At 33.5% G+C, this 17,871-nt stretch overlaps 2 protein-coding genes across 2 annotated transcripts; both read right to left on the reverse strand.

Annotated features, from left to right (window-relative positions):
* Nucleotides 1–3,313: 3,313 nt before the first annotated feature.
* LOC126847876 (ciliogenesis-associated TTC17-interacting protein-like) lies at nucleotides 3,314–5,389 on the reverse strand. Its single transcript, XM_050588290.1, has 6 exons — nucleotides 5,299–5,389; nucleotides 4,806–5,043; nucleotides 4,559–4,691; nucleotides 4,030–4,152; nucleotides 3,560–3,862; nucleotides 3,314–3,466 (listed from the first exon to the last, which is right to left on the reverse strand). The coding sequence occupies exons 1-6, from the start codon at nucleotides 5,387–5,389 to the stop codon at nucleotides 3,314–3,316; spliced, it is 1,041 nt and encodes a 346-aa protein (XP_050444247.1).
* Nucleotides 5,390–9,869: 4,480 nt separating this feature from the next.
* On the reverse strand, nucleotides 9,870–17,010 carry LOC126847873 (uncharacterized). Its single transcript, XM_050588287.1, has 2 exons — nucleotides 16,837–17,010; nucleotides 9,870–10,724 (listed from the first exon to the last, which is right to left on the reverse strand). The coding sequence occupies exons 1-2, from the start codon at nucleotides 16,882–16,884 to the stop codon at nucleotides 10,248–10,250; spliced, it is 525 nt and encodes a 174-aa protein (XP_050444244.1). The 5' UTR covers nucleotides 16,885–17,010; the 3' UTR covers nucleotides 9,870–10,247.
* Nucleotides 17,011–17,871: the final 861 nt, after the last annotated feature.

Raw genomic sequence — 17,871 nt, forward strand, 5'->3', positions numbered from 1 at the left:
TGAACTTACTGCATTTATATTTATTTTTAAAAACGTAAAACCGGTTTAAACGTGAAATTTCGTTTTTTTACTTCGAAAAATTGTACAAAGCTGTTATATAAACCCCCCTTTAACATTATCACAAAATGGGAGTTACTGCGATTTTGCTTAACACGGCAATAATTGAAGCCTTCTTGGTGTAAAATATAAATTACATAGTTATAGCTTATTAGCCTTTACTAGAAGTTGCATTTTTAAAAATATTTGTTTAGGAATATTTCGACACACATAAGTTATTTTGTTTTTGAGTTGTATGTTTTCCAATGGTTCTTTATGTACTTCATTTTTAACATATCCCCAAAAGTAAAAATCTAACCATCATATTGGCGACAAATTGTAAACGACGTTTATTCGTCACCGCTTTCAAGTTTCTGGACTAGAGACGCCAAAAAATATGCGTGAAACTAATTAGCTTAAGCTATTCGGTTCACTGATCCATAGGATAAACCTAATTCAATGAAATAATTATCATAAAATTTAAGCCTTTGTTTTTGTAAAGTACCTGATACAGCTTTTAGAGATATGTTGGGGTTAACACTAAAGATAATACAGCGGTTGAGTTGGCCATATTAACGACCGTTTATATATAACCTTAAAATTAATATAATATGTATATTAGTAATGAGGTAATTTTAATAATCGTAATTTTGTTATGAATTTAATTTAACCTTGTGCTGCTCTCGAGTTTTTTTCACTTTCAGTAAAACATACAACCATGTCTACCCTCTTTTCATTACTGTAGGACATATTAACATTATTGGCAAACTAATAATTTATCAGTTATATTAAATACCTAATACCGGAGCTGCGTGTCCAGGTGGCCTCTCCAGGTGTCCTGGTTGGTCCTATGCTTGGGGGGGAGGGCGTTTTTATAAGTATCCCAATAAGACAGGACGGGTTTGTATGGTCGTTGTACCCGGTGGTCGGAGTGGGTATTGGGGACGGTCCTGAGTAGCCATGACGGGAACGATTGGTTATACCCGATGTCCTGGGTATAGGTAGGGCATTCCTCAGTGGCCAGGACTGAAATGTTAGTTATACCCGGTGTCTTGGGTAAGTGTCGGGGAATATTCTGAGTACCAGGATGGGTACGGTTGGTTATACCCTGTATCCTGGGTATAGGTCGGGGAGTCCTGAGTGACCAGGACTGAAATGTTAGGGGTGCAGGGTGAGAGCTTATGGTCAGGAGATGGAGGAGAGGAGTTGGGAAGTGAACATGTGTAGAACAATGGCTGGTCCTCGTCGATGTCCTCGCCCTCCGTAGATGGATTGGCAAGTCGTTTAAGACCCTTTCCTCTTCCTCCACTCCCATGAGCTCCTTTGTGGTGGACGTTGGTTGGGCGTCCTACATTGTGGGGTACTCCTCTGGGCTCGATGGTGGGCACGGAACTGTGGAGCAGACCGATGGCAGGTGTTGCACCGTGGAGTTGGACAGTGGCGTGGGTCGATGGCGAGCGCTGTAGCTGAAATTATTGGCTACCGCCGCCCTCTCCTCTGTGTGTCCTCCTCTTGCTCTCCTTCCTCTCCATCCAGGCCGCCATCCTCTTTGCATCCCGTCTTTTGTCGGCGGGCGTCCTCTTCTTTGGCCGTTTTACGATTGGACGCGGAGTCGCCCTGGCCTAGCTGTCGCTCCATGGTGGAGATCCTGTCTGTCCTGAAAGCGGAAGGTGACGAGATAAGAAGGTACAGTCGTGGCATAGCCACGAGACCGTGTCAGTTTTATTAACTTTAGTTGATTACTAAAGTGTGTTTTTATTACATGCTACTGAAGTTAGATGATAACAAAATACTAACACATTAATTGATAACAATAAAATCAATACTTCTCCCCAATTTATACATATAAATAAAATAAAATATTTATAAATAACAATAATTAATAATTTAAACAAGAAATAGATAATTAAATAAATATAATATAAGTAATTTAAATATTTAAGTTATTCAATTCCCATGTTTCTCCTCATGTATTCAAATTTTACAATTGGTAATGATTTAGTAAGTGAATCAGCTATTTGATTATTAGTGGGAATGTATTTTAATATCACTTCTTTATTTCCAATGTGTTCTTTGATGAATTGATATTTTATATCAATATGTTTGAGACGCTAGTGAGTCCTTGGTTCATGAACAAGACTTATACAAGCTTGATTATCTTCGAATAACACTGTAGGTCCATCTATCTTGCATCCCATTCTGATAGTAATCCTCTCAGGCATATACATTCACATACTGCCAGCGCCATAGACGTAAATTCTGCTTCTGTTGAGGATAATGGGACTATACTTTGTTGTCCAACTAACTGTTGATCCATATATTTAAAATAAAAAACCTGAAGTTGATTTCCGGTCCTCCAAATCACTACCAAAATCAGCATCACTGTAACCTAATAGAAGATCAGTGTTATTTCTTCTATATGTTAATTTCAAACTGATAGTTCCTTTGAGGTATCTTAAAACTCTTCAATTGTCTCCAATGTTCACTAGATGGATTAGATTGAAATCTTGCCAATATACATACTCCATAACAAATATCTGGCCTAGTATGAGTTGCCAAATATATTAGCCCTCCAATAAGTTCACGATAGGGTGCCTCTACAACATTATTGTTATTTACACTTAACTGCAGTGGGGATACAGTACCATACTGCTCGTGCTTTTTGAAAATATCTTTATTAAGCGAAATTACTAATGTTTGATGTTGTACAATAAATATTAAACAATACTTTGCACTTTACTGTGGATATTTTATACATACCTCGAAATATTTAATGAAATAAATTTTGGGCATGATATTATAATAATGATCATGTGATATGAATATCAATTTAAAATATGAGAGCTAATGAACTTCGTTAAAAGTACTGTCTGTTGATAATAAATGTTAACAATTAACGTCGAGACGTAAGTAGACGTCGTGTATAAGCTGTCGCGGTTTCCGACCATAGGTAGGTACAGAACCGCTTCTCCATATAATATATAAAAAAAAAAAGAACAGTGTCATTAATGTCTAGTTCTTGTTGCTATCGACGTACGACGGGGTCGATAATATAATTCATTATAAGATCTAAATGATAGATTGTGATTTTTGAATTGTTACACGTCTTATAACAAGAAGAGAGGAATTATTGACTCTAAAAAAAAAAAAAAAAACTAAAATATCATATTTTGATAACAACTATCTGTATGTATAACCTTTAATATACAAAAAATACAAAAGTTTTCTGAAATTAGCTTGTTTCATCGCCAGTTTTTTTACGCCATTAATGGAGTTATCACTTTTCTTGTATGTTTTCAAAATATTCTATAGAAAATTTCAACACGTTTTCGGGTTTAATCGACAATACTTCCTTTATATAATCGACTATCATTTCTTTCACTAGCACGTTATTTTTCAAGTAACTATTGTACTGTGATTTGATTTCCGTCTTAATAGTCACAAAAAGAGTTTAACAAATTTTAATTAGATACATATTGCAATTTATATCAATTGTAGTGATTGTTTATGGTTTCAAACTTACTACTTTATCCAAGTACAGAGATTTAAATCGAATATCTCTTTCCCAGTTGTTTCTTAAGTTAATTAAAGAATCCATGCACATTTCACCGTTATCCATTACTACCAATGACTTTGGAATCTTCATTTTCCTGCTACTTTCATGCATGTTCCAAGAATGCTCCAGCAAATAACCCGCACGACTTAATACCGATGTCATGTCAATGTTTTGTGATTGCGGCATTCCATCTCTGTATAACGTTCTTTTAATAATGTACACAGGAATGCATACACTATTGATTTGGTGCGAATCTTCCGAGGAACACACCTTTAGGAACAAGATATATCATATTATAATCGCATATGAAACGTAGGTATTTACACCTTAGATCATTAGTATTGTAATAATGATCTAAGACTTAGGCCTATGTCAATCAATGTTGATTGTTGGTATTGTAAAATAACATATGTAAATATAAAACTATAGAATTTTACGTAGATCGCCTTGTAAAGTTTCCCGTTTATAGAAATAGCGGCCTTGTTGTGTATCGTACCATTGTATCCGATAATGGCCAAGTAACGCATGTATGCAACATTCATTCCCTCAGTTAACATTTTCTGTACACATTTTGTAAAACAAAAATATTAAATTAAAATCAGTACTCTTTTATCAGTACCCATAGATTAGGTCTAATCATTTAGGCGAAAAATTTATCCTAATGACTATCCTAATTAATATTGTACCAATTGTTAACTGGACTAAGAGAAATGTATACACTGTAAGAATGGTAGCGTCCGATGCAGACAGCCAGTTTGATAGTTTTTGTGGTTTTGAAATGATAAGAAGACAAACAACGGTCATAAATTTTATTTTAATTAATCAAATTAAAATGGAATTGGATTTAACATTCTATCAGTAGTTAGGTAGAAGACGTTACATGTCCACAAGTATTATAAAATGATCAGAAATGTAATGAAATTTTTTTTTTATAAAACCCAGATACAAATAGATATTAATATCAACCTCAGTAAATTCTATAGGAATAATTCGCTTCTGATCCAAAAGTTCATCGTTATTCGATGTTACGTTAACGTTAATCGTTTTTTCATTACTGCTACGCGAGATCATTAGTGTTTTACACTGATTCTTTGATAATCTGTTAAGTATAAAAACCATGCACTATTATTTTGTACCTATATTCCATTAGATATATGCAACTCAACTTCGTTAACATGTAAATGTATGTATTAATAGTAGCAAAAATTCATACTGTGACCATTTTTCCTCGAATGTATGGAAATCAATAGTGCAATTAGTTATAAGACTCATTTCGATGTCTTTGTTACCTTCGTACATTTTCGACGAATGTACACTAATGATCAACGATCTAGAAGCTAAATCGGAGTATGACTCTCGTATTTTAGCAGTAAATTCGCCTATGATTCGTCCGTCTGCATCAATAATGTCCAGAGTTTCTTTAAAGCATATTTTCGTCACATACCCAAAATCTAAAGATTATTCCATAATTAAAATAAAATAAGCAACGCGTTTAATATTTTCTGGAATATAATTGTACAATCAGCAAAACAGAATAACCTTATGTAACTTATTAAATCTTTTTAATTTTTAATTACAAATTCTGACAGATTTTTCTTTTTTTAATAGGTTTTATTTTATTCACATAAAATAGCTGTAATTATCTGAAATGCGTGTTTATTGATCTATTTTATAATCACCTATTGAATGACAGATTTCTTGTTTACAATTATTGTTTTTCGTTTCGTTAGCTGTGTTCTTTATTTTGCGGACCATAAACTCATTTAAGTCTTCAGCATCTACTGTATAGAAATCCATATCGCTCGTATATAGAGACCTTTTGTATATAAAAAGAAAAATGGTAAGAAAAACAATCTTTTAATATTATAAAAAAGCAGTTTTGTACTGTGAATACATATTACGAAAAAAATTATATTTGGTTTCTACAGTGATATTAGTTTAATAATTTTATTTCATTCCATACAAATTACTCAGTTGTTAGGTCAAAAAAAAAAACTAATTTGCATTACCAATTTTATGAACCATAGGATAGGGTAACTTAAAATAATATTTAATATTATAAACACAGTGTGTCACAAGCCTCAATTTGTTTTATAAGCGTCGTTTGTAATATCGAATTTTATAAAATAAAACTTACAAAATTTATTAAAACACGTACTTTAAATAAATACAATTTTATATTTAATAAAACTTTTTGTAAGTAGCGAATTTTTTACAGATCTATTTATTTTTACTATAAAATTATTTAAAGTCGCTTTAGGTATTTGTAGTACACAATTTTGCTATTTTGATACAAACAATAAATGTATTACTAAAAATATATATTTACTCATAAACCAATTGAATTTTACAAAAAAAAAAAAAATGTTAAAAACTTTTTTTGAACTTCCTCCCTTCCAAATATCAACACTAACTGAATTTTTAAATGCCTACCTTTATAAATAATTACGGTTTTAGATAGATAATATTAATTTAAAAAAAATTACGTATTGCAAGCGTAATCCCAAATATCAATCAACCCAGCAATACTTTTTTTCATTTTATTTTGTTCAGCAATGTCTGAAAATCATTTTTTTCAAATTTAGTTATATTTAGACTGAATGAAATTCAAGTAAATTATTGAAAATCTGGGGTAACAGCTTGCGACGAGTCCGCAACCACCACGGGATACATTTGTATGTCTTGCTCTTTTTTTCCGCCTCGATTTCAAAGCCTTGATACTATTCGAAATATTTTTCGTTGTTAACCCAAAATAAACACTTGGTTTGTGACAACGGTGACCACGGTACTCGAATGGTAGATGATGATATTTGTAGAGCGCTTAATTATCAGTAATTTGCGGCCTTGAACGATATGATAGCATAAAATGCCCATGAGTTATAGAAATTTACAAAAAAAAAATCTAAATTTACATGTTATTTAAATGGGAAATCTTCTCACATTATAAGAGAGTACTTAATATTAAGGGCTCATATTTTCAGGGAATTTTTTTTTGGCGTTTACAATAAAATTTTAGGGTGGGAGCTAAAAAAAGAAAAATAATTGCAAAAAATAATAGATAGATAATATGTTACAGCATTGTACACCGGACCAAATATATTGTCATAATATTTCAGTTCATACGTTTTTATTAAGAAAACAATACTATAGTTAACCTTGTAAACAAAAAAAAATAAAGAAAAGGAAATAGTGTTGTTCGTAATAGGTTGTGTGGCGGCGGGTTCTTTGATTTCAACGATAAAGCACCACCACTTTAACCAAGGACACCGCGTAGGAAAGCAGATAACGCGTGGCCTAGAGTGTCATTCGAACGCCAGCCCGGCGCCGATCCCGTACCGGTTGGTCCTGACGTTGAGCAAAAAACTGAACGACAACGCTATTCGATCAGTGAGTCGCGTCTCCACTTGACTGCTGACAATGCCTTCGGTGCTGACCGCGGCCTTGAGTATATTTTGGTTGCCAACCAGTGCCCGAAATCCCAGTTTGGTCTCGGCCTCCCTTTTGGGCACGTTCCACCGCATGGTAATTCCGGTCTGGAAAACATCAGAGCAGTGTCGGTAGTAGCCGAGCTTCAAGCCCGTGTTGAACGCCGTTAAGTCAACCCGGCCGCTCATTATGTAATCGGGCCCGCTGTACTTGGCCAAAAGACGCGGCCCGAAGGTTGATAAGATACTGCGGTCGTCGGCACAGGGTCTACGTGGGTCCAACGTGCTGGCGTGCAACCACACCAGCTCAAAACCCAACGCTAACCGCTCCGTCATCGCCTAATGACGAAAAAGCACAGTAGTAATAATTAGTTAAACCAGAGCAAGCCGAGAGAAACGGATTGCTCCAAAACATTGTCTTTCCATTTTAGGAAATAGTTATAGTGTCTTAAATATAGCACTTTTTAGTAAAAAAAAAAAAAACAAATTTTAAAAAAAGGTCAAGGATATCATAAAAAAAACAGTTACATTAGAATTAAGAAACGGGTTCGAGAATTGTCCCCATAATAGCACCAGGAAATTGGGAAGCTAATGGAAACCTCCCGTTATTTTACCGGCGTCAATTAGAGCTTCTCATCTTGGCAGTGCTACTAAGGGTGTTCGTGAATACCAAATTGTTTTAAGACTTTTATCGTATTTAAACTTTTAAAGTTGTAGTCGAAAATTTAATGTTAGGAACTTTTCGATTTCTAAATTGGAATTTTCAATTCTTTCAAAAGCTCCATCAAAGTCTACATGCCAAAGCATCCTCTAAAAAGAAGTTGAAATCTTAAAATTTAGAACTCGAAATACAATTGGACAAATTCTTTTGGTCGATTTTCCCCATTCATGCGCTACTGTTTGCGTACTTGGAAATATTGTATGCCGTAGTCGGACCGCACCGGATCGGCGAACAGCGACACGGTTCGTTTCGGGACCTTGTAGTTGAGCCGCAGCTTGGCCGTGACGGGAAAAGCCCACCGTCGGGTCTGCATCGTGACAGACATGTCCACACGTTGGCTGGTCGAACCCACCTCGGCGTTCCAGTTGCCGGCCAGCGGGTCGGCGTCGCACGTCATCAACGTGCACCACGTGTCCGCCGGCCGTTTGTAAAACAAGGACAGCCAATACGGGCCGGGTTTGGTGGAGCTCACGTTGAACGTGTGCGTGTTCACAATCTCGGAGGAGCCGGTGCACGAGTTCGGCACCCGGAGCACCGCTTGCGCCCTGAACCCGTCGAAGTTCACTGGCATCACGTCCTCGCAGAAGTTGAACAGGTCCAGACACTTGCCCGGGTGGTACGTGGGCAATCCGCTCCGGGACCGCTCGAAACTAGAACACAACGCTTTCGACTTCTTCCCCAGCAACGTGGCCGCCGCGTCCGTGTTCATGGACGCCGCCAAGCCTGTCGTAACCGCGGTTGCAGGCGCCCCGGCCTCAGGCGCCGGGGCCGGGGTCGCCGGGGCATCTGTGTTCGTGGGCGTCGCGAGCGGAACGGATTTCGTATGACCCGAATTCGGGGTTTCTGGTTTTTTGTTGAAGATGATAGCACTGTGAAACATATTGGACAACCGAAACATAATGTCCCGAGTACAATGTAAATTACGTATAAATACAACTATGTAAGTGTACTCGTAGGCTAACTGTCGCTGTTGGAAACTAGACCGAAACGTTACCATGGAATCCGATGTTAGCTGTTCAGGCCATGGTTATATAGGGGACAAATGGTTTGGAAAACACGGTTCATTTTCAACCTTAGATTAAGTCAGAATGAGTCCCCCCTCCAGGGGGGTAAGAGTCGGAAAAATTTTAGGAATCATCATTTTTTTTCTTTTTTTTTAAAAAATATAAGTGTAATTTTTTAAAAACACCTAAAATGTAAAAATAAAATGATTTAAATAATATATTTTTTTTAAATATTTCAACTTAATTAGCCGTGTTATTGAACGAAAGTTACGAAGATACAAACGTTGTGTATACGTTCTGGAAATATTTCTAATATGTAAGTCCATAAATATAGTTACTAGATTTATTACGAATTAGCATTAAAATAGCATGATGAAATTCTGATGGTTTTTGTTCAACCTACACCTTATTCGATGGGTTCATACATTTTTTCGTGCTATTTTTTTGGAGATAAGAGGGGCAAACATTTTTAAGCGATTTTAAAATAAACTGAAGGAATTTATCTCTTATGAATGTGTTGAAGCTTTCGCGGATTAAAATATCACATGAATAATTTATCTTTTGTTTTTCTTGAGCGTACCAACAAAAGTTATTTGTTTTTGAAGCAAATAATCGGCCAAATGAATGCTCGTGTAAACTGTTGAAATTTTGAAAATTATAAGTTTCAATAATTTTTTCACTGAGGTCATTGTCACCATCACCTTCACAATAATTGTCCACTTCTTCATCTGATAACTCTTGCGACATAATGCGAATCAGCTATGTTAAATTAATTAGATGAATATCACAAAAATATATAATTAAAAATACAAATGTTTTAATAATCAAGTGAATAATAATAATACCTCGGGAGTAAATCGAGATATCAGATGTCTTATAATCTGTTGTATTCATATATAATTCTAAATCTGAAGTATTTAAGGAATCGTCATAACTATCTGTTGACCCAATTGTAGACTTCAGCAGGCTTACACATTGGTAGAGGTTTTGAAAAGTGGTTTCTACTTTCTAAGCTTCGGGGCCAGTAAGGTACATGTCTAAATGTTTGGCATAGATGTTTTTGTTTTTTATAACATTTTTATTTTCGAAATACATATCAGAGAAGTAGGTATACATAGAATCGAGTAAATATAATATATACACTATTATAATATGTACATGTGATGGTCAACGGGACTCGAGCCTAGGTAATTAAACAAAAAGGTTGCTGCTACATTATAATTTGCTGTGTGTATTTTTTTTTTAATTTAAAATTGTATACAAATGTTGGTCATAGCAATTCTACGTTGTACAGTAATAGTATAGTACTTTCGATTTTAAAACCAATACTACTCTTAAGCGTTGGAGTTTTCGCAAGAGTTCGTCCAGTGTCACATGAGTTTTATTACAAAAAAATATTATATTTATATATATAAAAAAAAAATACAATAATTAATCGCTCTTTGACTCCAGTTTAACAAAGGCTGTTCCCAGAGGTCACATAAAGGAGGGGGGGGAGGTAGGGTTCACGCGAACATGGCCGCGTGCACGGCCGCGTTCTCGTCCATCTTTTGCTTGAGCGTGTCGTAAGTCGTGTGCCGTATCTCGATGTCCTGTTTGGTCGAGTCCGTGGCCGCGTCCAGCATATTCCTCAGGGCGACGTCGATGCCGCGCGCACCGTATCCCAGTAACGGCACGTCCTGTATGGCCTTCGCCAACTGGTTGTAAGCATCGCCGCCCATCCTGCACAATTTCAGCACCGCGCTGACGCCCACGTCCCACGCGAAGTTCACCGACTCGCCGGTGGCCAACACCAGCCGGCCGACGCCCCGCATCATCTCCTCCGACGCCTTGACTGTTTGCTGCAGCAGTTTCCGCAGAGCCACGTCCGGTTTCGTCAGCTGCATCGTCGAGCCGTTGTTTTGTTCGACAGCTTCCGGCTGTAGCACGGCCGCTTCCGCCGGAACGGCTTCCGGCGTGTCCACCGGCATCGAGCGACCAATCTGAGTAAAACAAAAAAAAAAAAATAATAAATGCATGGCAAACCGCTAAATGCTAACTAACTCTTAAATCATCGATATGTTCTCAACATAACTCCCCTCGCATAAGCGGCAATGAGATTATGACCAAATCTTGGACGCGCAAAATAAGTCAATCGCTAATTACAAAAAGCGGACAAGTCCACTTTCCCTAAGTGTTCAGGAAACACAAAACACTAAATATTTAATGAAATAGTAAACATACGATTTGGAAAATTTGCCATGAATTTTGAATAGCCATTATCAAAATACATATTTAGTAAGAAAAAAAAAATGTCAACAGTTTTTTTTAAATTAATTTTCCCTAAGTCTCCTTTTCTCATGTCTCCTTTCTGCAGTAAACATGTACTCTTTGAACCATAGAAACTATTTTTTTTTTTCTAAATAAAATATCTGATTATTTTGTTTTATGTATTATTGAAGTTTAAAAATTATGAATGCAATAGTATATTGTATAAAATAATGGAAATTGGTTTAATTAAGCAATATGCTAGTTCATCGTTTTGATCGGTTTTTGAAGGACATTCACTTATCGTCTTCCAGAAACCACTATACTCTTCAGGAATAAACTTAAAGGTTTTTTGATATCACTCAAATTCTTTTAAATGACTCATTTATTTAAAAAATAATTGAAACGATTTACAACGAGTCCTTTACTATATACTCGCACTCTACTATGAGAAAATAGTAAAAGTTTTAATCGCATTTTTAAATATCATCATCGGCTTAACAGGCCTTTAAGACCCAACGCTCATTGTTTATTGACCTTCGTGCTTTTCAAGTGCCAAAAATAGCATTATGAAAAAAATAGATTTGTATTAAACTATTTAAAAGCTTAATTAAATCTTATTATTACAATAAAGAATGTTTTTCTGGTATTTATAGTAAAACATCGTTACTTGAAACAATGATTACACCATTTAGTTCATAGCACATACATTTTATATCAGAGTTGGCACTTGGAACTGTCATTAACGAATTTGTATTTTTAGCTATTACGAAATGAATAATGTAATAGAATACTGTCCGGTTATAAGTAAACTGTAGAAATATGACATGTGGTTTTATACCAAATCATCAAGAGTATTTTTACGAATCTAATATTTTTGTTGCCTAAAAAAAAAATGTTCGGCTCTTGGAACCGTTTTAAATGTTTATGTTTTTATGTATAAGAAATAAATAGTGAATTAAATATGTATAAATTATCCAAACACTCTATGTACATACATATTATAAGGGTGGCTGTTATTTTGGACTTTGTCACGAATTTTTAATTTTACATTAAGTTTTTTAAGATGAAATAAAAATACTCCCGAAATGTCATTGTTGTATCTCAATATTGGATAGATAGTACGACAATTTCAACAAGATCCGCGGGCGTCACGCAAGCTTCGATTCGGTTCTTGTACAAAGGTAGAGTGGGCAGCCAATCGTGGACCGGAATTGGCCGATGATCGTGTGATGATCCAAAGTGATCTGTCGTCTTGTGACGAGTACTAGTGTACTAGGTCTTCGTCTTCGTCCGAGGATTCGGCCAACAACGCAAAATCCATCGACCCCAGTTTTTATAGTTGATCTGTGCCATCGTAAGCCGTTGAAAAGGTGTGCATGATGTCATCTAACACAGTCGGACCTTGGTATAAAGCTCACCGGGCGACACAAAGTGGCTAAGTCAGACGTGGTACATTTGGTTCATCAGCTCGTTTTCCACTTGTTCGTTTCTGTAGGAATCCGTGGAGTCGTGTCCGAAAAAGCACAATGCTTGCAATGCGCAATGCACTTCAAACACAAGAGGTTTTACATTTTTTTAAATTCATTTTTCCAGTAATTAAATATTTGCTTATTTGTCACTGAATAGTATTTAATAATTAATTGATGTACCGACACTAATTTTCTTACTCGCACAAATTTTAGACTTGAAATACATGCGCATTCGCAGTTTTGACCTCATAGTTTTTACTAGTATTATTCAATTAGCTATTTTTTTTTTTTATTAATGATTCAACTAAATGTCTATATTATATATATGAGTCGAACAGCCAAATGAGACCTCTTACTAATAATTTGTTCTTCTCCTTCCAGTCATAGTACAAAAAAACTAGACGCATGCGCAAAAGTGTAACGTGGAGAGAACTTAATCACTTTCAATTATTTTTATTATATTTTGGAATTTATACAATTTGGAATGATTTAAAAAAAATTCAGATCTATTTTATTTGTCGGTAAAAAAAAAAAAATTTAATTGATTCTGAAAATACCAAAGTTTATTTTAATTTAATTTATCTTATTTAATTCATAGGGTTCAATGAGAGACCGTTAAGTCACATCAGGAAATTTTTGTTGATAATCGTTTAATATTTGAAGAATGAACTGCTTTTTTTCTCCATACCTTGTCAAAATCTGATTATTATCTATCATTCGGCTGACTGCTCTCAATGCTGCATCATTCACCAAGACCACCCTTGGGTCTTTAACGTTGGTGAGATCTTCCTTGTAATTTTCGTCTTCGTCCAAAAAGAATTCACAAAGAAGAGTGTTTTTTAGAAAATATTGATTGATTTTGAATTGTTCTAAAAAGTTGTGAGAGAGAAGGTTTACGAAAAAGGGGATTGCTTATTATACATTTTTTAAAAAAACAAATACGTTTTTTTTATATTTATCAAGTCAATTCTAGAATTTTAAGATAACGTGTATCAAAACTAAGCGAAGACAAAGTTGTTTAATTTTTATTAGTTATTAAATTTTTTGGAACAAAAACATTCTGTACATGAGTTTTTAGGTTAGATTGTTGACTAAAGTTTTTTGTGCAAATGAAAGGTTTTTCAACTGTATGTACCCGTATGTGATTTTCAATATCACTTTTATTTTATAAATATTTTCTCTTTTGGTACTATAGATCAGTTACAATCTTTGCTTTTTCTTATGATTTTTAGAATGATGTACATCAAAATTTTTACTTTTAATACGTTTTTTGAGTGAGCTATTTTATTATCACTTGGAAAAATTGCAGGATTGACCAACTGTCAAAATGTTTTTTGTGGAAGTTATTAAAATTAATTGTTTTGCTTTTAAAATAGAGGTATTTTTGTTTTTTGTTCTTTCATTTTTATTTAGCTTTTTAAATATTTCTGTTGCTAAGACAAAATATTTTATTGTTTTAATATAGTAGACAAGTTTAGGCCCAAAAATATGTTAAATAACGTTTTATACAATTTTTTTTAAATATTATTATACATTTTGCTGTTGTGACTTAAAATATAAAAACAGTTAAATCATGATTAATACACAAAACATTTAATAAAACAACTAAACCTGCGAACTTTTTGTTTAGTGTTAATATAAAAAAAAAATTAAACTCAGGCGTGCTTTGTAAAGTTTTACGTCCTGGGTTTAATTTTTAAATACAAGGCTACATTTTTTGTTTATTAGAAAATAGTTAAGCGACACTGTAAAATTTGTAGTACATCTACGTATAATTTATTGTGAATTGTGCTGGTAAAAAAGCTAGTAAAAAATAAAAAACGCATTGTGGTTATTTTGTTTAACGTTACTACGTTTAAACGACCTACTTGTGTACCTGTCATTGAACAACTTTTTTTTATCATTTTTTCTTCAGCCTTATTTAATTATAATGATATCATTGTTATAACTTAATTGTCAAACTATATTATTTTTCAATAAGGATTGCAAACAAAGCATATACGCAATACACCGTTAATTAAGTCATTATTTACACATAAAAAAACGCCTATTTAAATTTGTCAAGAAAATTAGGGCGACAGCTAATGATCGAATTACACATTTTGTAGCGATTGTATTTTTTTTGTTTTGTTATGCACAACAAACATACATTGCAGTCGCTCCGAAAAATTGGCTAAAAAATTGTATCATAAATATAGAAATTATTTTTTAACACTTACATATTTTTCAATATTATACACATGTCAATATTGTCCAGAAATTGTACCTATTCACTGGAAATAAAAATTTTTCAACTCTATTATAAAAGTTGTATGTAAAATGATTTACTTATTTTTTAAAGTGCAAAAAATATACGTTTTAGCACGATAAAAACAAGTTGATTCATCAACAATGGGTGCTATATTTTTAATAATAGTTTATTTATTTGTAACATTTTTTAACGATTTATGAAATTAAACATAAAAATTAGTAGACTAGTAAATAAAATGTATTAAATATTATGCAAGCAAACGACGTTTTTTTTATCCCGGTATCGCTTAGATTGGGAAGGGAAAGCTCTCGCTTTGCTTCCCTCCAAGTACCTATACCAAGTTTTAAACGTAATAAGTAAAAGATTTTTGGTTTAAAAAAAAAAGAGTGATCATTTTATCGTGAACCACTCAATATCTCATAAGGTCAATAAGAAATGTAATTTTTTTTTCATATTTTTTTTATACAATTTTATTTTACCCCTTCTCCCAACTTGGTTTTTTTGATATCAATTATTAACGCATACATTTCATGAGCTTCTTAAACTGAGAATATTGAACTAAAACTGTTGACTGGTTGAAAAACAGTTTTGAACAACTATTTTTAAAGTTATAAGAGTTTAAAGGTTAAGATGTGAGAGGAAGTGCGGGCAGACAAAAATAATACTACAAATAACTTCAACTAACTTCAAAAATAGTTAACCATCACTGAATTTACAAAAATTGAATCAATTTGAAAGTTGGTCAATTTAAATTTGGGCTTCTTCTTTTATAAAACTATATTATGCAAAAACAGTATAGTATAATATGATTATATGGTCATGATGCATGATGGTATAGTTGCTATACGATCAAAAAAGTGCGATTTAAATTTATTTGATAAAATTAATATCATTTATGATAGTTGTTCACAATTAATTATAAAACTTTTTGAATTAGTCTTCAATGAAAAAGAACGCCCATGCCTTTAGCAAGAACTATACAATTACGTTCGGCATTAACATTTTTGGGGAGAGGTAAAGTTTTGGAATAACTTAATTAATACAATTTTACCAGAGAATTTTAGAAAAACTTACTAGCAAATGATTTGTTGTAACGATACAATCATGTATTTACTAATAAATGTAAGTTAACTACATGTATATCTTATTATATATTTTAAGTGTTAAATAATTACTAGGTTTATGCTAAATAACAATAATAATAACGAATCATTATTGTTATTCTTCTATTGTAATATTTTGAAACTAACCTGTGATTTTGAATAGTTATTAATTTTCTATTCAAAGCTAGGAAGTTCCTAAATATTATAAATATATTTTTAGGTAAATATGTGGTTATTATAAAAATTACAACGTATTCCAGGATAATTGCTTAAAATAAAATCTATTTTATAAAATATGTGACTCGTGTCGACAACATAAGTGATTCAATTATTATTTTATACTTATAATTAAAAAAAAAATAAAATAAAGAAACTGTATGTTTGGTAATTTTAATCAGAATTATTTATAAGGTAATATTCCAGAGTTTACGGTGAAATATTATTGTGTTTGGTATCAAGCGGAGAAAATAGAAAAACACATTTCATTTTTTGTAAATACCGTTTTTCACTTGGGCGGGACAGGTAATAGTCCTATTCGAAAACGCTCTTAACTTATTCAACTAAGTCAACGGTCTAAAAGCTACAAAATAGGCTTTCAAAAATCTTTTGCAATTGGTTGTAATCAAATTGGCCAAAAATAAAGTTATTTACGATTACTTTGTTTATTGGTTTGATTATTTTTTTTTTAACTCTGGTGAATATTATTTGGCAAATAATATAAACCATTTTTGATGCGTTGAAACGCTTTTAGTTTCTGTCCTGCCGTGATTTAATATTACATTTAGGTAAGGAAATAAGTCCGCCAGCTGTTAGTGCCTGATAATGACACAAAGCCAAAACCCTAAAAATTATATCAAATTTTTTTAACGCGAACAAAAAAAGATTTCATTTTTCGAATTTGTTTGGTCAAATGTTTTTGCCCAGCAGCTTTTACGGGTTTCCCGATTTATTCGTGATTTTTGGACTTATCCCCTTTTATTTTTATTTAACGATTCAATTGTGTACAATGAGGCATACGTACGCGAAACACGGTAGCCGCCATCAAGCACGTTACAGCAATGGAAAACATCTAAGACCGTCGTTTGTCGCACAGCTGATGACGTCGATGCCGAACAAAAAGTTTGTGTGTATACATACGACGGCAACACCAGAAACGTTTGTGTACCGACACGCTATGGCTGGTGCGACCTGTTGATGCGTTTGTCGTTGTTATTGTTTTAATGTGTTTTTACATTTTTTTTTTTTTAAACATTAATTTTTTTAATATCGTCGGACCACATGTGATTTTTCCATACACACGCGCACAACGAACATACCTGTTTTGATCTAGTTCGGTTGTGTCAATACCACAAAAAAACAATTGTTCAATTATCGTTCGACATAGTTGTGTCGTCTTCGTGTTGGCAGTTACAAAATAAAAAAAGGCGAATGACTGGTTTAAAAAAAGATTATAAAATGCGGTAATTTTGCCACGGCTTGTCACCGCACGTTGACACATATCCATTGACACGATACGAAAAACCTGTCCACAGTAATAATGGATGGTGTAAGGCCGAAACGATTAGCGACTTTGGCAAACACAAAATTAATTGACGGTTAATTGCGCACGTCAGTATTACAATAACGACATTTATTTTTGCCCAATATAATCGAAATAGTTTATTATTAATTATACTATTGTTATTCGTTAATCGTACAATAGGCCTCCAATATTGGCAAAAAGTATTATATAACAAAATACAGAATTGTTTATAAACTAATCAATTTATTATTTATTTAAACTATTAATTAGGCATATTATTTAGTACTTGTTCCTGAAATACAAAACATCATATATGGCGAGATGTATGCGTAAACTAAGAAAACTCTTAATCACGATTCTATTATGCAAATTTGGACATAACTAACTAGGTAGCAGAAAGTAGCAAAATGTGTAAACATTATTTTGCTCTTGAAACCAGTGTTGAATTCAGACAATTTTTCTAGGGGGGGGCACTATGAGAGGTGGAATAAATATAATACAAATTCCACAAAATAACTGTACTTATATTTATAA

This window comes from Adelges cooleyi, unplaced genomic scaffold (genome assembly GCF_023614345.1).
Source record: "Adelges cooleyi isolate 19-005CV unplaced genomic scaffold, UGA_ACOO_1.1 ACOO_flye_CR_arks_rails_tigmint_CR_PRNA_124, whole genome shotgun sequence".
Taxonomy (NCBI): domain Eukaryota; kingdom Metazoa; phylum Arthropoda; class Insecta; order Hemiptera; family Adelgidae; genus Adelges; species Adelges cooleyi.